The sequence below is a fragment of the Vipera berus genome (genome assembly GCF_964194415.1).
Source record: "Vipera berus genome assembly, chromosome: 7".
In the NCBI taxonomy this organism is placed as follows: Eukaryota; Metazoa; Chordata; class Lepidosauria; order Squamata; family Viperidae; genus Vipera; species Vipera berus.
Window position 1 is genome coordinate 55,777,608 of NC_138209.1, and position 23,434 is coordinate 55,801,041.

Genomic DNA, 23,434 nt, shown 5'->3' on the forward strand with positions numbered 1-23,434 from the left:
GTAATAGTGAATTGTGGAAGAACATAGATGGGAATGATGCTAGTTTTCTTTTATTTTAGTTCTTTATACATATTTAGTATTGTTAAGGATTGGTTTACTCTATATAAGCTAGAGAGTGATGGATTTTAGAGTTTATAATTGTTAGTATATGATTGTTTATGATTGCTTTTTAGATATATACCTTGTATTTTGCTCTGGGAAGTCGGGGGGGGGGGGAGGGGGGGAGGAGGGGAAGTAGAGGGGTGGGAGGCAGGGGAGGGAGGAGGGAGAGGGGGAGGGGGGGAGATAGGGGGGAGGTAGGGAGGGGAGGAGGGAGGGGGAAGGGGGGTTTTTCAAAGGAAAAAGATAGGTCTTTTCGTCTCTGCGTTGACTATAAAGGCCTGAGTGCTGTGAGTGTGGAAAATAAATACCCTATCCCCCTCCTGAAAGACTTACCCACCTGGCAAAGGGGAGCATCTTCACCAAGTTAGACCTGAGAGAAGTGTATTAGCGGGTAAGAATAAGGGAGGGGGACGTGTGGAAAACGGCCTTCAATTGCCCCTTAGGAAGCTACCAATTCAAAGTCATGCCATTTGGACTGAAGGGGGCCCCAGCCATGTTTATGCAGTTGATTAATGAGGTCCTACATGATCATTTATACAAAGGGGTTCTGGTGTATCTTGATGACATTCTGATATACAGTACGAATATGACTGATCACATAAGACTGGTCAGAGAAGTGTTAAAGAAACTATTGAATGCCAAACTTTATGTCAAATTATCGAAATGTGAATTGCACCAGATTATCTCAGCTATAGAATTTCTGACGAGGGCATCGAAATGGACCCAGCCAAAGTGAAAAGTATAATTGAATGGCAGCCCCCACAGACTCAGCTCCAAAGCTTCCTAGGGTTTACCAATTTCTACCATCAATTCATTCCCTCTTTTGCTGAGATTTCTCTACCCCTTACAAAACTACTCAAAACAGGCAAGGGAGGGGGAAAACTGCGACCTGGCCAGCCACTAGCATGGACTATGAGTTGTCAGAAACCTTTTGAGAATTTAAAAAGACTATTTGCGGCTGAACTGGTCCTAAAGCACCCGTGCCCCAGGGAGCCCTTTGTAATTCAAGCGGATGCCAGCGACGTGGCAGTTGGAGCTGTGTTACTACAAAAGAATAAAAGTGGAGTCCTACAACTTTGTGACTACACCTCTAAGAAATTCATGGAAGGTGAAAGGAGATGGACAGTCTGAGAGAAGGAGGCCTTCGCAATTAGGTGGGGGCTATTAAACTGGCGACACTATTTAGAAGGGAGCAAGGTGCCTTTTGAAGTATGGACAGATCACAAAAATTTAGAGGTACTAAAAACTCCCTGCAAATTGTCCCCAAAGCAGGTGCGATGGGCACAGTACTTTAACCATTTTACCTTTACTTTAGAGTACATACCAGGAAGAAAAAACGTCCTAGCTGATGCGCTATCCTGACTGCCACAGTATAAAAGTGAACGCAAAGAGGTCTACGAGGCAGTTATCCCCAGTGCGCAACCTGCTGCACAGCTCATGCCACGCAGAAACCCTAATCCTAATGACCCGGGAGTGAAGAAGATAAAACGAGAGCTCCTTACAGATCAATGGTTCAAAGATAATCAAACCTCCCTAACAGGCAGGGATGGTTTGGCATACATGGGGGGAAAATTGTATCTACCTGAAACCCTCCATCTCAATGTTCTCAGATACAGCCATCATGTAAAACAGGCTGGACACTTCGGATATTTAAAAACTCTACACCTCATCTGCTGGCAATTTTTATGGCCAGGGCTAAAACGAGATGTGGAAAATATGTCAAGAGTTGTACCATATGTGTTACCATGAAAAGAATTCCAGGGAGAACCCCTGGGCTACTGTAGTCGGTGGCAGACCCTTCTCAACCATGGGAAGAAATAGCTATGGACTTTATTGTAGACCTACCCAACAGTAGAGGAAATAATGTCATATGGACTGTGATAGATCTGTTTTCGAAGCAGGCTTACTTTGTCTCCTGTAAAGGACTCCAATCTGCACAACCACTGACTAAATTGTTCCTGAAACATATCTACTGACTGCATGGTGCCCCTAAGGGAATAATTTCAGATAGAGGAGTGCAGTTCATGGCGAAAATTTGGAGGAATTTCCTTAAATTAATTGGATCATCTCAAGGCTTATCTGCTCTTCATCCAGCTACCAATCGGGCTGCAGAATCTGCTAACAAAATGGTGGAGCAATATCTCAGATGCTGTGTTTCCTATCAACAGACAAACTGGACTAACTTCCTCCCCTTCGCCTAGGAGGCCTACAATAATTCTGTTCACAGCAGCACAGGCTACACGCCTTTCAGAGTAGCCACAGGAAAAGATGCCTGACTATCCTCAGGTGCCCTCTGATTCCCAGACACTTGATCAGTGGGTGAGGGGGTGGGAAGAGGTTTGGAGAAAGATGAAAATGGCGTTAAAAAGACTTCTGAGACTTATAAAAATCATGGTGATAAAAAGAGGGCTCCCCAAAGAACATTCCAAGTTGGGGAAAAGGTCTGTTTGTTGACCAAATACTTACTCCTTAAACTACCCAATAAGAAATTGGGACCGAAACTCTTGGGGCCTTTCCCCTTTGTGAAAATCATCAACCCGGTCACAGTAAAATTGAAACTACCCAGACTTTTGGGGGAAATTCACCCGTTGTTCCATTGTAGCTTACTGAAACCTTTTCGAGCCTGCACTTTAAGACCTCCCCCTAAGAAAGCACCTGGACCCCTCATACTAGTGGGTTAGACCCATTATGAAGTGAAACCTATTCTTGACTATAATCTTTAAGGGAAAATTGCAGTACCTATTACAATGGAAGGGATACCCATTGTCTGAAACCATTTGGGTGAAATCTAGTGATGTGAAAGCTGACAGACTTATCAAAACCTTTTATGAGAAACACCCCAACAAACCAAAAACCAGCTCCTAACTTGTGTTTACATTACAGGATCTGTTCTTTTGTAAAGGGGCCAGATGTCAATGCTGCAAACATTGACATGTTTTTGCACTGACAATATAAGAGACAGCCTGTTACTTTAATTTTTTTATTTCGGAGGGAGGAATCTACCCGGATGTTGTGAGAAGATTAGAAAGCCCATTAACAGAATGGGAAGTGAAACTTCATATGTAAAACTAATTGGATAATGTGATTTATGATGTGTAGATAAGGGCGGGGATTGTGTGTGTATGATGGGTTTGGGGGAGGAGATTTCACATTCTGGCATCCCTCCATGAGTGCCAACGTTTCGTTTCATTACTAAGATTTTTTAGATTAATATGCCTGCAATTTGTTTGATTAGTATCATTTATCAAAACCATGACAGCTGATGTGGTAAGCTTCCAGGTAGTGCCTTATATCCACTAAGGTGCATTTCATAACAGGCTTCAGCTGAAAATCAAACTTTATTCTTACCATGAGATGACTGAGGAAGATACGGTTGCCATTAAAGCTATTTCTGTGGAAAACAAAAAAATCCAATGTCATGGGGTTCAGTTGTTAGGAAATACACAGGTAGTCCTCAACTTACAACACTGTTGAGTCCAAAATTTATGTTGCTAAGTGAAACAAATTTTAAGTGAGTTTTGTTCCATTGTTAAGTAAATTATTATGGTTGTTAAGTTTGTGTCTGTAGGAAGAGAGGGAGAAAGCTAACCATCAGATTACAAGAATAAAAGCAAGCAGTCAGTTTAGGAGACCCGAACTCATTGGTAACCTCACACTATAATGAACAAGGACACACATTCAATTCTGCAGCTATTAAGTTTGTTGGATGAGCAGGCACAAAACAGCCAGGGAAGTGACTGAAGCCTGCAAAACAGGCCCCTTGTCGGTCAACAGCAGTGCTGGTTTACCACCAATCTATCAAGTACTTAGAAGGCAAGGGCTGGGCAGCACAAGCAAATGACAGCCAATGACTTAAAAGCCATCCATCAACACACCCCAATCAACATCTAAAAAGCCACATACAACAGGCATTATAAATACCACATACAGAACAGCACACATTCTACTAGAGAGAAGTTCCCTGAAGATGGGCTTCAGCATGACTGTCATGGTTCTGAGGAATGAGACAAATTAAACAAATTGCAGGCATATTATTTATCTAAAAAGTCTTAGTAATGAAATGAAACATCAGCACTCATGGAAGGATGCCAGAATCTGAAATCTACACCCAAACCCATCATAACACACACACAAAATCCCCGCCCTTATCTACACGTCATAAATCACATTATCCAATTAGTTTTACATATGAGGTTTCACTTCCCATTCTGTATGCAGGCTTGCAATCTTATCACAACTTCTGGGTGATTCTTCCCTCCCAAATGAAGCAATTAAAATAACAGGCTGTCTGTTATATTGTCAGCGCAAAAACATGTCAATGTTTGCAGCATTGACATCCGGCCCCACTTACAAAAGAACAGATCCTGTAATGTAAACAAACACAAGTTAGGAGCTGGGGTCCCCATTGCTGCTGGCCCTACTCTGGTTTTTTGGTTAAATGGTTGCTGAGGCCCCCACTGCTGTTGTTCTGTCTCCAGTCACTGCTGCCCCACTCTGGTTGCTGATTTAATGGCTGCCAGGGCCCCCACTGCTGCTGGCCCCACTGGTCCTGCTGTATGTTCAGGGGTTGCATGTTTGGGTCCTGCTGCTGCCACCCTTGCTGTTGTCCTCCCACCAGCTCCTGGTCTCCAGGCTTCTGCACCATCCCAGCTGTTGCAAGGCTTCTATTAGCTGGGCAAGCTCAGAGGTTGTTAGCCTTTCACTTGTGAGGGCTTCTCAACCTCCCATTGGTGCAGAGGACTCAGGCTGGGGTCCTCTGTCTCTATGGGTCTGGAGGGCTTGTCAGGGGACTGCTGGGTCTGGCAGGCAGTCTGATCTGCAGACAGGATCTTCCACTCACCCAGATTCTCACTGGTTGATGATCTGACATCTCCTCCCCATTCTGCTTCTGGGGCCTCTTGCCGCACAGTCTGGCCTCCGTTTTCTCTACTGGAGTGATTCCAGCTTGACGATGAGATAAGCTCAGTTATCTGCTGAGGTTTGGAGATCAGCCCAAATCCATCTTCCCACAGAAAACTATTTATTATTTCCTCTTCAGAAGGTTCGCCAGCAATCAGGCCTTCCTCTCCATCTTTAGGATTCTTCCCTGAATCTTTGGCAGCTTATCTCTCTTACCGGAGCCAGTGGCGAGGGTTCAGGACCACCCTTTGAAAGAAAGGTGATTCTGGCATGATGTCATGGTTCCAAGGAATGAGACAATTCAAACAAATTGCAGGCATATTATTTATCTAAAAAGTCTTAGTAATAAAACAAAACATCGGCACTCATGGAGGGATGCCAGAATCTGAAATCTCCTCCCACCCAAACCCATCATAAAGTAAAGTAAAGTAAAGTAAAGGTTTCCCCGCACATGCGTGCTAGTTGTTTCCAACTCTAGGGGCTGTTGCTCATCTCCTTTTCAAAGACGAAGAGCCAGCGCTTGTCCGAGGACGTCTCCATGGTCATGTGGCCGGCATGACTAGATGCCAAAGGCGCACGGAACTCTGTTACCTTTCCACCATAGTGGTCCCTATTTTTCTACTTGCATTTTTACGTGCTTTCGAACTGCTAGGTTGGCAGAAGCTGGGACGAGTAACAGGCGTTCACTCTGTTACGTGGCACTCGGGATTTGACCCCGCCAAACTGCCGACCTGATTGACAAGCTCAGCGTCCTAACCCACTGAGCCACCGCGTCCCTTAACCCATCATAACACACACACAATTCCCGCCCTTATCTACACGTCATAAATCACATTATCCAATTAGTTTTACATATGAGGTTTCACTTCTCATTCTGTACACGGGCTTGCAATCTTATCACGACATCCGGGTGATTCCTGCCTCCCAAATGAAGCAATTAAAATAACAGGCTTTCTCTTATATTGTCAGTGCAAAAACATGTCAATGTTTGCAGCATTGACAACGAGTTTGAACGCTCGGAAGACAAAACCTGGTGACCGACCCAGATTGGATCCTGCAACATTATATTGGCACACATATATTCGCCTTCATTTGTGGATACAAACTATTCAAAAGAAACAGACCTAATTAAGGAGGAGATGGAATTGCATTATATGTAAGACATCATTTTTGTATAGAAATGCACAAAACCAAGGATGAAAACCACCTAGAATGCGTATGGGTCAATATAAAAGGAAAAAAGAATGCCATTATCATAGGTATATAATACAGCCCCCCCCCAACTAAGCAGAAGAAATAGATGAACTTTTTGCTAGCCAGTTAACAGTAGTAATTAGATACTTTAACTGCCCTGATACCAGCTAGGAGACAAACTGCATCAAGTGGGAGTTCAAACTGGTTCCTAATCAATCTAGTTGACTACTTTGTAACCAAAAGTTAAGAGGAGGGAACTAGAGGGACAGTTATACTGGACCTAATTCTTACTAACAGACAAGACATTATAGAGGGGGCTGAAGTTTCCAGAACTTTGGGGGAGAGTGACCATGTTATATTGAAATTCAATATAATGGAAGCACAAACAATAGAACATAATCTCAATGTCTTAGATTTTAAAAGAACTAATTTTAATATACTTAGAGCTTGGGAAGGATTCCATGGATGAAAATCTTAAACGTCAAAACAACTCAAGAAACTTGGGAAATTCTAAAAAATATCATAAAAGCTCAGTGGGTACAATAACACTAAAAAAGAAAAACAAGAAATCAGAGAAGAAACAAGCATGGTTGCACAAAGCTCTCTCTGATAAAACTAAAAAATAAAAAGGATAAATACAAAAAATACAAAGACGGACACATAATTAAGGTAGAATACCAACAAATTTCCCAAACTTGCAAACATGAACTCAGGAAAGCTAAAGCTCAGAATGAAGTAAGACTTGCAACAAATGTCAAAAACAGTAAAAAGTTTCTTTCAACATATAAAAAACAAGGAAAAAGTCAAGGCAAATGGTCCACTAATGGGAGAAGATTGTAAGGAAGTTAGCGGGCAGTAGAGAAAAAGCATAGCTGCTTAATTCATTCTTTGCATCTGTCTTCATACACACACACAAAATATAGCCCAGCCTACCAAAAACATAAATGTAAAAGACAGACTAGAAATAAAAATTAAAGTAAGCAAGCAAGTGGTGAAAGAACACCTGTCCCTTCTAGTCAGGGTCAAATCACCAGGACCTGACAGATTACATCCCAGAGTTCTGAAGGAGTTGGCAGATGTGGTCTAAGAACTATTGAACCATATCTTTCAAAGATCCTGGTGAACTGAACTGGAAAAAATCTGATATGGTTCCATCTTCAAAAAAGGGGGAAAACAGGTACAGGGAATTACAGATCAATCAGCCTGACATCAATACTTGAAAAGATAATCAAGCAACAGCAAACACCTAGAAACAAGCAAAGTTATAACCAGAATCTACCATGGATTTGTTTAAAACAGATCTTGTCAAGCAAATCTTATTTCATTATTTGATCAAGTGATCACATTAGTGGACCAGCAAAATGCTGTGGACATAGTATATTTGGATTTCAGTGAAGCATTCAACAAAGTAGACCATAACCTACTTCTTGATAAGCTAGAAAAATGTAGGATAGACATCACCAGTAGATGGATTTGTAACTGGCAGACAAACCACACACAATGTTTAGTCCTTAATGGAACGACATATACCTGGAGGGAAGTAAACAGTGGGATACCCCAAGGTTCTGTCTTAGGTCCCATACTATTCAATATCTTTATTAACAATTAAGATGATGTAGTAGAAGGGGAACTCAGCAGCAGCAATAGACAACACTAAGCTGGCAGGAATAGTCAACACAGATGATAAGCTCAAGATCCAGATGAATTTTGGCAGACTTGAACACTGGCCCTATCCAACAAAATGAAATTCAGTATAGAGAAAAGTAAGGGAACTTACACTTGGAAAACAAAACCAAGTGTACAGATTAGGCGCAGTAACTGTGAGAGGATCTTGGAGTCCTAGTGAACAGCCACTTAAATATGAGCCAGTAGTGTGTGTGGCAGTAAAAAGGCAATGCAATCTTAAGTTGTATAAACAGGCATAGACTCAAGATCACATGCAAGTATTACTGCTTTATAAAACCTTAGAATACTACATTTTAGAATACTTATGAAACCTGGAATATTGGATCCAGTTTTTAGCACCATGTTATAAAAAAGGTGTGGAGACTCTGGAACTAGTGCAGAAAAGAGCAACTAAAAAGATTAGGGGCCTGGTAGATAAAATACATGAAGACAGTCACAGTGGGTATGTCCAGTCTAGTGAAAAGATGGACTAGGAGCCACATGACAGCAGTGTTCCAATATTTGAGGGGCTGCCACAAAGAAGAGGGGTTAACCTATTTTCCAAAGCACCAGAAGGCAAAAGAAGAAACAATGGACGAGAACTAATTAAGGTGAGAAGCAGCCTAGAACTAAGGAGAAATTACCTAACTGAGAACAAATAATCAGTAGAATGGCTTGCCTTCAGGAATTGTAGATGCTTCTTCACTGGAGGCTTTTAAGAAGAGACTGGACAGTTACTTGTCTAAAATGGTATATGGTCTTCTGCTTGAGCAGGGGGGGTGGACTAGGTCCTCCAAGGTTCCTTCCAACTCTGTTATTTTGTATTCTGTATTTTAGGAATGATTGCATATGGCATGGCCAAAGGAGCTGTCCATCAACTCTGCCAGAGCTTATCTGGTTCAAATAGTGGCCTCCCCGCTGGTGCTGCAGCTGTTGCGATCCTCCCGTAAGTCATTCTAGAATCACATGGGAGTTACGTGGTTCAAGGGATGGCCTGAAATTCACTGGGTGCCAAACTCCTGCAGAGTTGAATGAATCTCATAGAGAAGTGGCTTGAACATTGGGCATGGATCCAGCGGCCTGTGCCACACATACAAAAAGAGGGTGGGACTTTGATAGTGTGGTCTCTGCTGCAATCTTGACATTTTTAATCTGATCAGGACTTGTAAATCCAAAGATGTGAAAGGACATTTAATTAACTTTCCAATTTTATTTGTCTAAAACAGTGTTTCTCAAACTTAACAATTTTAAGATGTGTGGACTTCAACTCTCAGAATTCCCCCACCAGTCATGCTGTCTTGGGAATTCTGGGAAATTAAGCCCATATATCTTAAAGTTGCCAAGGTTGAGAAACAGTGATCTAAACACTTTGATGATTAACATTTGAGCACATAAGTAACCTCTCTTTATCTCCAGTTCACTCCACATTCAGAACATTGTTAATCAGTGGAACAGCTTGCCACTCAGAGTTGTGAGTATTTCATTGCTGGAGGTTTTCAAGAAAAGATTGAACAGCCATTTGTCTGGGATAATATAAGGCAGGCATGTCAAACTGCTGGCCTGCAGGGTGGATAAGGTAAAGGTTCCCCCGCACATGCGTGTTAGTCGTTTCCGACTCTAGGGGCCGGTGCTCATCTCCGTTTCAAAGCCGAAGAGCCAGTGCTTGTTCGAGGACGTCTCCGTGGTCATGTGGCTGGCATAACTGGACGCTAAAGGCGCACGGAACGCTGTTACCTTCCCACTGTAGTGGTCCCACAGGGTAGATGGGTCATGCCAAAACCGCACCCACCCCATTGCTGACAATGGGGAAAAAGTTGTGATATGTCACGCCTGATATAAGGTCTGCTGCTTTGGGTTGGAGTTTGGATTAGAAGATTTCCAAGGTCCCTTCCAGTCCTATGATTCTTTGTAAAACTATATTTTCTATATCTGGGGGAAAAAACTATTGGATCTTTGGTGAATTTTGGATGAAATATTTTATTCTGGGTAACATGTTTGCTTTAATCAAGAAGTTTGTAATGAATGAAAGTGCTTTTTCCTGGAAACTGGATTGGAAGAAAAAGTGCTCTTATTCTGGGTTGAGCCTGGTGCTTTTGTTAGAGCACAGAAGAAACACAGACAGGATTGATTAGATGAACCAGACAGCAAGCAAAGGAGCTTATCTCTCTCTCTCTCTGTTCCAGGGTTACCTTGGATACTCCGATGAATAGGAAGTCCATGCCAGATGCTGACTTCAGCTCCTGGACGCCCCTAGATTTCATCGCAGGGTGAGTAAACAAGACTGTGTTGAGGAAACCGTTTTCTAGCTCCCAGTGGTGCCTTGAACATCTGTTGCATGCATTTTGGTTCAGAGTTTTGTGGAATAATAAAATCTGTTTTTTTGTAAATCTGCAAATTGATGCTGGGAGTCTTGGATGTTCACAGTGAGGGGGGGGAAGCCATTATGGTGGCCGTGATTGCAGAAGAAAAACAGAATAACAGACTGAGTTGGAAGGACCCTTGGAGATCTATTTCAACTCCCTGCTCAAGCAGGAAACCCTGTATCATTCCAGACAAGTGGCTGTCCAGTCTTTTCTTAACAGCCTCCAGTGATGGAGCACCCACAACTTCTAAAGACAAGCCGTTCCACTGGTTAATTGTTCTCACTGTTAGAAAATTTCTGCTTAGTTCTAGGCTGCTTCTCTTTATTAGTTTCCATCCATTGTTTCTTCTCTTGCCTTCTGGTGCTTTGGAAAATAGACTGACCTCTTCTTTGTGGCAGTGCTTCAGATACTGGAACACTCCTTATCATGTCATCCTTGATCCTTCTGTTAACTAGACTAGAGAAACCCAATTCCTGTAACTGTTCTTAATAGATTTTAGCTCCAGTCCCCAAATCATCTTTGTTCCTCTTTTCTGCACTCTTTCCAGAGTCTCTACATCTTTTTTAATATGTTGATCAAAACTGGATACAATATTCTGCATGTGGTCTTACTAAGGCTTTGATCGTGATTATATTCTGCTATTAATGTAACATAGGATTGTGTTGGCTTTTTTGGCTGCTGCTGCTGCACACTGCTAGCTCATATTTAAGTGATTTCCACTAGCACTCCAAGATCCTTCCACAGTTACTGCTATTGAGCCAGGTTTCACCTAATCTCTATATGTACATTTGATTTTTCTTGCCTAAGTATAAAACTTTACTTTTCTCTATCTTGAATTTCATTTTATTAGATAGGGCCCTGTGTTCAAGTCTGTCAAGATCCATCTGGGTCTTGAGCCTATCTTTTGGGCTGTTGGCTATTCCTGCCAGTTTAGTGTCATCTGAAAATTTGATGAGTTCCCCTTCTCACTTAAATCGTTTATAAAGATGTTGAAGAGTACTGAGCCTGAAACAGAAACTATTTCTTTTTTTTTTTTTATTGAAAAGTTTTAACATACAATTTTTCTTTAAAACCCCCCCTCCCCCTCCCTTCACCCTCCCCCCCTACCTCTCCCCCCTCCCCCCTCCCCCCCCCGACTTCCCAGAGCTAAATACAAGGTATATATAAAGAAAAACCAATCATAAACAATCATATACTAACAACTATAAGCTCTAAAATCCATCACTCTCTAGCTTATATAGGATAAAACAAACCTTAGTAATATTAAATATATATATAAAAAAAAACTAAAAGAAAAAAAAGAAGAAAAAAGAAAGAAGACTTATTCAAATGCTACATAAAACTTCTTAACCCTATACTTATTCTGGATAAACTCAATCCATTTTCTTCATTCCATAATATAGCGTTCTTGCGAGTGATCTTTCAAATAGGCCGAAATCTTCGCCATCTGCCAGGTCGGAAACCTTTAAAGTCCACTCTTCTATAGACGGCAATTCCTCTTTCTTCCAATACTGACCTATCAAGAGTCTTGCTGCCGTAATTAAATTCAACATCAACTTAGTGTCCACAACTGTAGCATCTGTAATTATTCCCAACAAAAAAAGTTGTGGACAAAACTTTATCCTCTGTTTAAAAATCTTCTGCATGTTCCACCAAACTTTTATCCAAAAGGCCTTAACCTTTTTACATGTCCACCATATATGAAAATATGTTGCATCTTCATCACCGCACCTCCAACATTTAGGCTGATAATTCGGATACATACTTGCGAGCTTTTTAGGATCTAAATGCCATCTATAAAACATTTTGTAAAAGTTTTCTCTTAGATTTTGAGCTTGTGTAAATTTTACGTTCCTCACCCAAATCTTTTCCCACGTGTCCATTGTAATAACTTCCTGGATGTTTTGGGCCCATTTTATCATACAATCCTTAACAAGCTCTGTTTCTGAATCAATCTCTATCAATGCAAGGTATATCCGTTTAATATGTGCCGGTCCCTGGTTTCTAATTTGCTTTATCAAATTTTCATCAGTCATTGTAAAACCATTTTTCTGATCTTCTTTCCACCTGGCCCGTAGCTGAGTATATTGGAACCAGTTTTGAACAACCTTCTCTTCTCGCAAGAGACTATATGATTTCAAACACCAGACATTTCTTTCCAAACTTAGGATCTCCTTGTACGTAGTCACATCATGTTTGAAACCAGCATGTATATTTTCTATTGCGTGTTTTGGAATTGCCCACAGTGGTATCTTGCAATCTAACTTATGTCTGTACTTCTTCCAAACTCTCAGCAATGCCTGTCTTAAAATATGCACTCTAAACACATTGTCTACCTTCTTGTCATACAACAAATATGCATGCCAGCCAAACAACAAATCATGGCCCTCAAGATTTAATAATCTCTCCTGTGTCAAATTAATCCAATCACTTATTCCTACTAATGCAGCAGCTTCATAATATAGTTTAAGATTGGGCATTTTAAGCCCACCTCTCTCACGAGTATCCTGCATAATCTTAAGTTTAACTCGTGGCTTTTTCCCTGCCCACACAAATTTATTGATACCTCGCTGCCATTCCTCCAAATTAGAATCTTTCTTAAGAATCGGTATCATTTGAAATAGAAATAAAAATTTAGGCAGGACATTCATTTTCACTGCTGCAATCCGTCCCAACAAAGACAATTGCAATTTTTCCCAATTCTCCAATTCTTTTTGAATTTTCCCCCATAGTTTTTCATAATTATTTTTATATAACTTTGTATTAGAGGGCGACAAAAACACCCCCAAATATTTAACCCTTTTAACAATCTCAAATCCAGTTAGTCCTTCTAAAAGAGCCTTTTGCGAAGCTGTCATATTTCTGACCAAAATTTTGGTTTTCTGTGTATTAACTTTAAATCCAGAAACCTTCCCATATTGTGTTATTATCTCCATCAGGTCCACAACAGAGTTCTCTGGCTGGGTCACTGTAACAACCAGATCATCTGCGAATGCTCTCAATCTATAATCCTGATCTCTAATTTGTATCCCCTTAATTTTTTCCGAATTCCGTATTTTGACCAATAATATCTCTAATGTTAACACAAATAACAAGGGCGATAACGGACAGCCTTGCCTTGTGCCCTTCTCAATATTACATACTTCTGTCAAGCTATTATTAACTATAATTCGGGCAGTTTGTTTTTGATATAATGCCCTAATCGGTTGCAAAAATTTTTCCCCAAAATCCATTTTGTCTAAAACTTTCAACAAAAATTGCCAATTCAATTGATCAAAAGCTTTTTCAGCATCTAAGAAAATTAGCGCCGCAGAGATCTGGTTGTTCCTTTCCAAAAACTCTAACACATCAACTATATGCCTCACATTATTTTTCATTTGCCTACCACTAATAAACCCCGTTTGGTCCCCATGAATCACCTGTTGCAGAACCCTCATCAATCTATTAGCCAAAACCTTAGCAAATATCTTGTAATCTGTATTTAAAAGCGATATCGGTCTATAATTTTTAACTTGAGTAGCATCTTGGTCTTCCTTCGGAATCAAGGAAATAAAAGCTGTTCTCCAAGACGGTGGCACCTTTCCCCCCCTCTGGATTGTCTGGAACAGTTCCTTTAACGGTTTTATCATCTCTATTTGTAGATTTTTGTAATAGGCCGCAGTCAAACCATCCGTACCTGGTGCTTTATCCACCTTCAATTCCTTAATTGCTGTAACAATTTCTTCTTCTGTAATCAATTGATTAATCCCTTCTTTTTGTACTTGCGTAAGAACCGGGATGCTAGCATTTTCCAAATATATATCAATGTCTTTTTCATTAATTTTCTCCTTAGCATATAATTTAGAATAAAAATCCACAAAAGCGTCCTTGATAAAGTCCTGTTGAAACACAACCCTTCTTTTATGCTCAATCTTGTCTATATTAGAAGCCCTTTGTTTTTTCCTCAATCTATAAGCTAACCATCTACTTGGTTTATTAGCGTTGCAAAAAGTATTATGCCTGGCAAACCGCAAATTGGTTGCCACTTGGTCAGCCATTAATTTATCAAATTGTCCTCTTAACAATTTAATAGCCTCCTTAGTCTTCACATCCTCTGAGTTCAAAATCAAAGCCTTTTCTTTTTCCTTTATTTCATTCTCCAGTTCTTTCCTCCTAGCTTCCACAGCACGTCTATGTTTATTATTCATATATATCAACACCCCTCTCATGTAGGCCTTGCTAGCATCCCACACCATATCCATAGAGGTACCTTTGTTCATATTAGTTTCAAAAAAATCCTTCATCCGCTGTTTACATTCTTCCACATTTCTCTGATTTCTAAACAAATTCTCATTTACGCGCCACGAGCGCCTGTCCCTTTTCTCCTTATCAATCTCTAACCAAACTGGACTATGATCAGAGATAGTTCTTGCACAAATCTTCACCTTTTTAGTCCTCAAAAAAATCATTAGTCACCAAAATAAAATCAATCCTCGAAAAAGATTGATGTCTATCAGAATAAAAAGTATAATCCTTTTCCTGCAAGTGTCTCTCACGCCAAATATCTCGCAGTTCCAAGTCATCCTTCATTTCAAAAAAAGATTTAGGCAGTCTAGCATGACTTGGAATGCGCTTAAAAGCTCCAGCCTTATCCATCTGTACATCCAAAACACCATTCCAGTCCCCCATAAAAATAAAAGATTTATAATCCAACTGGGTAAGCTTTGTATGAAGTAAACTAAAAAAGTCAGCCTGTTGTTGTTGTTGATTAGGGGCATACAGTCCAACTAAAAGCGTCTTTTTGCCTTCTAGCAACAAGTCTATCAGTACATATCTTCCATGCTTATCTGCTTCAATTAAGTCCGCTGTTATGGCACTTTTAATATAAACAACCACTCCATTTTTCTTATTCATTGCAGAGGCAACAAAGTGCGTACCCAGTCTTGAGTTCAATAAAAGCTTTTGGTCCATAGCCCTAATATGCGTTTCTTGCAAACATATAACATCTATCTTGAATTGTTTTAAATATTGAAAAACTTTCTTTCTCTTCTGTGGTGAATTTAGTCCATTAACGTTCCAAGTCAAAAATTTAGTTGCCATGCATATCCTCCCAAAGCTCTTGAAGCACTGCTTTGATAGGACTATCTTCTTTAGGCCGTGCTCCTCCCACTGCTTGGCTATGAGTACGTTGTGAAGATTCCGAAGACTTTTGCTGGTCTTGTTCTTTTATTTTCTTTGCCCGTTTTAAAGCAGCACGCGTTATCCTTTGCTCTCTAGGATCATCCAAAGAAACTATAGCTTGATCTCCTATTTCTATTTCTTCTTCTTGGTTGGGGGGCCTGTGTTCCGGTGGTGGCAGAAAGGAATTAGGTGGGGAGGAGCAGGAGACAGGCACCACATACAGTTTTCACGCAGAGTATGAAAGTTTCTGAGGTTCATGCCTATCCATTTTCTGCTTCCATTGACTCTCCCTCAAAGGCAAAGAAACCGTGGCAGAGAGGAGACAGATCTTTGCAAGGTAAGTGAGTCTGGAGTGGCAGGATGGGAGGGGGAAGCAGTTCTGGGAAGGTGGGGAATAGGGTGAATGTTGCAGAGCCTCTGCAGAACAACTGCTATGGTGCTGCAACATTTGTAATTTCAGGACTTGCTCGCAAATACTAAGGGATGCCTATCATGTAACTTTGGGTGCTAAGTGAACGCTTGTAATTCGGGGATTTCCTGTACTTGCTCTTGTGCACTAGGACTTCACGTTCACCTTGTTTGTTTCCCAAACGTTGAGTTTTTGTGTGTAGACATTTGTGTGTATGGCTGATCCTGGGTTTACTTCCTTTATTTCCTATTTTATTTCTGAGTTTTTCTTCTTTTCCGTCATTCCCTATCTCATTGTTTAATTGGTTTATGGTTGGGATTAGGTCCTAAAGATCCTAAGGATTGGTCAACCTCCTCCCTCAATTTTAGTTTAAAGCCTTTCTGATAAATTGAACCAGTCATTTTCCGAATTCATTCTTCCTGATTCTTGTGAGGTGCAGCCCTTCCCTTGCCAGAAGCCTTTCATGTAGGTAATGCAGACCATGGTGTAGGAATCCGAAGTTCTCTTGGTGACAACAACTCTTAAATTGTTAAGCCAGTGGTTCATTTCTAAAAAAAATTGTTCCCTCACTAACTCCTAACTTCTTAACTTTCTTGCCTAGCTGCTCATAATTTCTTGATATTGTTTTCCAATTTATTGTCTTGTCATTTAGCCCTGTGTGAAGGAGAAGAAAGGGCTAGTAATCTACAGGTTTGATTATTTTAGTAAGGTTCTCAGCCACATTTTTTATTTTTGCTCCAGGGAGACAACATATCTCCAAAGATTGAATGTCTGGTTTACAGATAGCTGGTTCTGGCCTCTGAGAATTGAATCTCCCATCACCAACACCTACCTTCCCCCCCCCCCGAGCTACTTTTCCTCCTTTCACAGGAGTACTTGATGCCTCTTTTCTAGGTGTCTACATGATTTGTTCCAGGGGGTGGCTGTGAAATCAATTGTTCAGTTCCAGAGGGCCTGGACTTGACAGCAGGGCCATTGAGAAGACCTGCCTCTTTTTTTAATATAAAGAGCAAGGCATTTTATGTAACAAAGGCACAAGCCCTCATTAAAGAGAAACGAGACAATACACAACAAAATTCTCACTTTAGGATCCAGGTTTATTTAAACTTGACACACAATTTCAACAACTTATTGCAATAAGGACCAAATGGACAGCAGTCATGAAGTATGATGGCTGGGCCAGGTAGCAACACCCAGATCTTTAAGGCAGACTTTATACCTTAGCATGTGCCCACCCCTTGACATTCTGGTGCCACCCAATAGCCATCCCATTTCCCTCTTGTTAAACTTATCATCATATGATTTTCTGAAACGCTTTCTTTGCTACTTCCCTTTCTCGGGACTGACCTTCAGGTCAGCTTCCTATTCCTGGAACTGACCACCACTTTAGTTCCTTATTCTTATTCCGTTGTCCTGGCTACCAAGCCAGTTTCCTGTTCTTCCTTGTCCTTGCTCTAACCACTACGTTCCTCACCACCGTTCTACATGTGCCATTGACCCACGAACAAGGCTCAGTTCCTTAATTTTTATGCTATCTGGTTCCGCACTCTGTTCCTCTGGAGAAATGTGTGCCAACCACAATCTTTCACCGTCTACTGCAAAGGTCACAATTCTGTCTTTTACTAAATATTTCTCAGCAGACACCGGCCTTTATTTTAATTGACTATCAAAGTAATATGTTTGATTTATACAGAAAGAATTATTAAGATATTTTTTCTTTTCACATGTGGTTCAAGTATGCCTCAGATGTTGCTCAGCTCCCTTATATGGTTTTTTTTATATTTGATTAAAAATCAATAATGTTACATCTTAATAAATCTTTGGATTTAGGAGGTTTGTCTTTCCAGGAAAATAAAGAATTAAATAAATAGACCTTAGGCAGGAAAAACCAAAGGTAGACATACAGATTAATTGAAATCTGGCTCAAAAACAGTAATTGTGAGAGGAACCTTGGAGTCCTATTGGACTATCATATAAATATGAGCAAGCAGTGTGCGGCAGCAGCCAAAAAAGCTAATACAATCCTTAGTTGTATAAACAAAGGCATAGAATCAAAATCACATGAAGTATTAGTACTGCTTTATAAAGCCTTAGTAAGATCACACCTGGAATACTGCATCCAGTTTTGGTCACTCCCAGTGCTTTTTTTCTAAAAAAAAAAAAAGGTGCCGGAACTCAGAGGTGCTGTCACTGGGAGCGGTGTCTGTAAGAATCCCCTCTTGCTACGGCATTGCTGCCCGTCCTTTGCACCCCTGCCCCTGTGGCTTGGAGCCACAGGCTGTGGGGATTCCCCTCCCTGCAGTTGCCATGCCACAGCCCATGCTGAGCCCCCACCCGGAGCTGCTCCGAGCCCTGACGCAGAGCTGTGTTCCTCGTGGCAGCGGTCTCCAGTGCTGAACAGTTGACGGCCTCCAGCACCATCCCTGACACCATCTGAAGATCGCCCGGCCACGGAGTGCTGCATTGGGCCTCCCGGCGTCTCCAGCGCCAAACAGCTGATGGCCTCCGGCCCTGGCCCCGACACTCGTTCACTTACTGCCCCATCGCTTCCAAACGCAGTAAGTGAGCGAGTGAGCAAGTGGTGTTTGGAAGTGTTTAGAAGCGATGGGGCAGTGAGTGAGTGAATGAGCAAATGGCATTTGGAAGCGCTTAGAAGCAACGGGGAAGTAAGTGAATGAGCAAATGGCATTTGGAAGCATTGGAGCAGTAAGTGAGTGTGTGAACGAGCAAATGGCATTTAGAAGTGACGGGGCAGTAAGTGAGCAAGCGAGCAAAGAGGCCTTTGAAAGAGACGGAGTGAGTGGAGGAGAGCGACTGGAGGCTTTTGTGAGCAAAGTGTGAGTGAGTGGGGGGGCTTTTGCAAGCAAAGGGTGAGAGAAAAAGGGAAAATGAGGGAGAGAAGGGAAAAAGAAAAGGCACTGACTTCAGACTTCCTCTGTTGCAGGACTAGAAGGAAGCATTAACATTGAACCTCAACTTTTTACGTTTCTATAACATTATAAACTAGCCATTTCTATAACAGTAAATGAATCTAACCAATGAAACCCAAAATACCCCATCCTATTTGCAAATAATATCTTACTTACCTAGTTGAGATGGTGTACAGTAGTTGGGCAGCAGGGAGGGGTGCAAAGTTCCTGCCTTCGCTGCAGACAACTTGCCTGTGCAATGTTTGCCGGCCGGGTATTTTGGCATACTCAGCAGCAATTCCTATTGGCTTTCAAAAGCCAGTAGGTCAGGGGTAGACAACCTTGGCTCTTTTATGACTCGTGGACTTTCAAAAGCCAATAGAGGGAGCAGGACAGCTTCTTGAAAAGCTTTTTTTTTGCAAAAAAAAAAGGTGCCGGAATGCCGTTCTGAGCGTTCTATGAGAAAAAAGCCCTGCTGATAACCATCTATTTGAAGGGCCCAATATTCATCATAATTTTGTCAGTCACAATAGCAGAGTGCAGGTTTTTTTAGGTAAAACAGAGGAGCAGTTTGCCACTGTCTTCTCCTATAGAGTGTGAATTGATGTCTTTGCTATTGTCACTAAAGTGACCATCTACCTCCAACATCTTTCTGTATCTCTGCTATGCAGTATAGGTACCTGTTTGCTTTAGCTGGGCTTCAAAGAGTATAAACAGTCTTGATGTACTCTCACAACATTTTTGATCCATCCCTTACATAAACATCAATCTCCAGTATAATAAGGCTTGAGGGGACTCCTAGTAGTAAGCTACCCCAATAAAATTACCCCTTAATTCGTTCAATGTTTGCAGCTTCCTCAATTTCGTATACTCCAAGTATGTTGGGACTGCAATTCCTAGAATTCCCAGGTATCTGGGAACACATTTTCAAATTCCACATTTGAAAAGCCTGTTTACGGCATTATAAATTAAGTGCCTTAAATTTAAGGTAGACAATTGGATAAGCATGAAGGATTTTAGACATTCAGCTATAAATGGCATTTTCTTGCTTAGCAGCCAGAGGTGCAAGATTCTAAAACTAGATCATTTTCTTCTGTGATCTCTGTGTCCTATCTCTTTATAAGTTCTAAGAATATACATCTGTATAAACATCTGACAGCCTATCCTCTAGAATATCCATTTCTCTTTTTATTTTAATTCATTAGACAACTAACTTTATCTAGCTGACATTGACTTTTTTTATGCTTGTAGAGGTATGCTTGTTCAGAAAAAGTGAAAACGTTGATTATTTTTTATAAAAAGTTGGAATTATAATTGAGCTGATATAATACGATATAGCAGGGTTGATAAAGCAGTGTAAATTGATTATATAATTGAAGAGAAGCTGAACATTTCTTGCCAGAGTTATCAGGCTTAATACACAAGTGCATACACACCCACAACTACATGTATGTGCATGTATGTGTGGCCATGAATGGTTCCAGCATTTTCAAAATAGAAGATATTGTGGGAAAAGTGAGTGAGTGAGAGAGAGAAAGAGATGAGATTCTTAACTGAAATGTACAAAGAATATGGAAGATCTATGCAAGGACTTAATGTGGTTTTCGGAACACTTCCTGACACATAACGTCAGCTGACATTTAGGGCTGAGTTGGTGTCTTTCTTTTTTTAAAATGTGGCTTGTTTGAACCTGGAACAAATCTGTTCTTTGTTGTTTTTGTTTCCAAAACTATTTCTTCTGAGCTAATGTATGATTCACTTTTCCATTGGATGAACCATTTCTGTTTCTTGGACTTTTCCTTCTGTTATTTTTCTTTGTGAGGTTTTTGTTTTTTGTGTTTCTTTTTGGAGATATCAACTTTTAAATGCAGTGTGTTAAAGCAATTCAACACGGATTTTTCGTTTTTTTCACAATACAATAGCCTCTCATAATAATTGAGAGAGCCAGGGTTGCTAGCAATTGTAAGGGCTGAAGATAATTTAAAGGGATTTGATAAAGTAAATCATAGTCTTTTTGATAAAGTGGAAAAAATGGGCTTAATGGCCCCACTGTGCATGGTTTCACAGTTGACTTCAGAGTCATCCTGGTGAGATAGTCAGCATACAAATTTAATAAATAACTTTTTTTTCAAATGCCCCTATCAGGAATTGAATTTGAATGAAGTTTCAGAAAAGCAAATGTTCTGTGCGGGTGGTACTAAGCTCCCAAAGATCTAGCATGGGATAAATGAATTCTTCCTAATACAAATAACTTCCTGCCTTTTTCTAATCATTTCTTCCCTACAGCAATTTGAAAAGTAAAACAAAGTGAAACAAACCACTACTCCCTCCATGCAGGGAAAATTTCCTTGGATATCCTATTTGCAAATAATAACTTACTTACCTAGTTGAGATGGTGTAGTTGGGGAGCAGGGAGGAGTGCAAAGTTCCTGCCTTCGCTGCAACTTGCCTGTGTAACATTTGCCGGCCGGGTCTCTTGGTGCGCTCAGCAGCAATTCCTATTGGCTTTTGAAAGCCAATAGGCCAGGGGTAGGCAACCTTGGCTCTTTTATGACTCGTGGACTTCAACTCCCAGAATTCCAGCTGACTCAGGAATTCTGGGAGTTGAAGTCCACAAGTCATAAAAGAGCCAAGGTTGCCTACCCCTGGCAATAGGCTTTTGAAAGCCAATAGTAGCACAGTTTGTGCAAAAACTTTTTTTTTTTTGCAAAAAACAAAAAACCCGGTGCTGGAACGCTGTTCTGAGCGTTCTATGAGAAAAAAAAGCCCTGGTCACTACATTACAAAAAAGATGTTGGAAAAAATGCAAAGAAGAGTAACTAAGATGATTAAAGGCCTGGAGACTAAAACATATGAAGAACAGTTGCAGGATTTGGTTTTCACTAGTCTAGAGAAAAGAAGGACTAGAGGTGACATGATAGCAGTGTTCCAGTATTTGAGAGATTGCCACAAAGAGGAAGGGGTCATCTTATTTACCAACACACCTGTAAGCATGACAAGAAACAATGTATGGAAATTAATCAAGGAGAGAAGCAACCTGGAACTAAGGAGAAACTTCCTAACAGTGAGGACAATTAACCAGTAGAACAGCTTGCTGTCAGAAGTTGTGGGTGCTTGATCACTGGAGGTTTTTAAGAAGAGACTGGACAGTCACTTGTCTGAAATGGTATAGGGCAGGGGACGGCAACCTCGGCTCTTTTATGACTCGTGGACTTCAACTCCCAGAATTCCTGAGCCAGCATAGCTGGCTCAGGAATTCTGGGAGTTGAAGTCCACGAGTCATAAAAAAGCCGAGGTTGCCGACCCCTGGTATAGGGTCTCCTGCTTGAGCAGGGGGCTGGACTAGAAGGCCTTCAAGGTCCCTTCCAGCTCTATTCTGATTGACATGTTCTCAAAATCTTACACTATGGAGCAGTGTTTCCCAACCTTGGCCACTTGAAGATGTGTGGACTTCAACTCCCAGAATTCCCCACTCAGCATAGCTGACTAGGGTATTCTGGGAGTTGAAGTCCACACATCTTCAAGTGACCAAGGTTGGGAAACACTGCTATGGAGTATGGATGGATAAACAGACGGATGGATTGACAAGCAGACAGACATAGATTAATTTCTTTTCTTGGAAAGAAGACTGTCTTGCATAAGTTCCTTCCTGTTCCTTTATGTATCTGATCTATTTATTTATACTTTTTGCCTAGTCCAAGCAGGATAATCTGACCTACAGAAGAGGGATTTCCTTTAGCTGAGATGTCCTGTACCAACTTCAACTTCATAGTGCCTCTTTTAAATTGTAGATTGGGAATAATGATGGTTTATCTCCTTGAATTAGGAGGTGGTTTAGCTTCTTTTATTAGTAGCCCTGATGAAGCTGAGAATGTTGTTGTGCATGACAAAAATAATGTTACATCTTAACAAATCTTTGGACTTAGGAGGTTTATCTTTCCAGGAAAATAAAGAGATGTATCTCAAGCCCATTAAAATGGAAACTTCTGCACTGCAATCTTTTACAAGGTCCTCTGAATTGCTTTTCAGCTTGTTATCTCAGAACTTTATTAATAGTGATGTTATGGAATAACTATGGAAGCTCAATGAGCATTTGGAATGTGAAACTTTCCAGTGAAATTAACTCATGCAGTTGTTTCCATCTGTTCTGCCAGAACTTTTTATGACTGGATCATCGGTAAAAACCGGCCAGATTCTGGAAGTTTGATCGAAGTGGCAACAACTGGAGGAAAATCTGAACTTTCACCAGCCCATTTCTGACCCAGGAGTGACATTTGTACAAACAGGAGTGAAGTCATAAAGATATAAAATCTGTCTAGTGTGTTTGATCACCTTCTATTCCTGCCCATTATCTGGCCTTATTTGTGGAACCAGATCTGCAGTTGTGTTGTGTTGCTAAATGTTACCCAATGAGACTTAATTATTCAAAGGTGCAAGGCATCTTGCATTTAATTAGAGAAATGATTCAAAATGGATTAATGGGTTAATTTTGCAGAATGAAAACTAGGGAGGGAGAGCAAGTAGGAAGCAAGTGACAAAACATGGCTTGTGAGGCAAATCCCACAACTTACGTATTTGCATCTAATGTTGGTGTGCAAGTACAGAAGAATGAAGCTTGCATTGGGACATCTCTGCCCTCATTTATAGGTGAGGATGCTATGAATGGAAAATTGTCCTCTTGTAAGAATAGTTGTATTTCTGTGAGTGGCCATCTTGAATGTTATCCAAGTAGA

The 23,434-nt window shown here is 40.8% G+C and overlaps 1 protein-coding gene across 10 annotated transcripts in view; it reads left to right on the top strand.

Annotated features, from left to right (window-relative positions):
- QDPR (quinoid dihydropteridine reductase) overlaps positions 1-23,015 on the top strand; it is a 37,601-nt gene extending 14,586 nt beyond the window's left edge. For 3 of the 10 annotated variants that reach the window (XM_081332360.1, XM_081332361.1, XM_081332365.1), the window contains 3 exons: positions 8,698-8,806; positions 10,044-10,127; positions 22,856-23,015. In XM_081332360.1, coding sequence (XP_081188486.1) covers positions 8,698-8,806; positions 10,044-10,127; positions 22,856-22,961 — 299 coding nt within the window. In that variant the 3' untranslated portion in view covers positions 22,962-23,015. Of the gene's footprint in view, positions 1-8,697; positions 8,807-9,276; positions 9,332-10,043; positions 10,128-15,680; positions 15,721-18,173; positions 18,587-22,855 lie in introns of those variants that run through there. The other 7 variants (XR_014027062.1, XR_014027063.1, XR_014027061.1 and 4 more) reach the window with 6 other exon arrangements.
- The last annotated feature ends 419 nt before the right edge of the window (positions 23,016-23,434 follow it).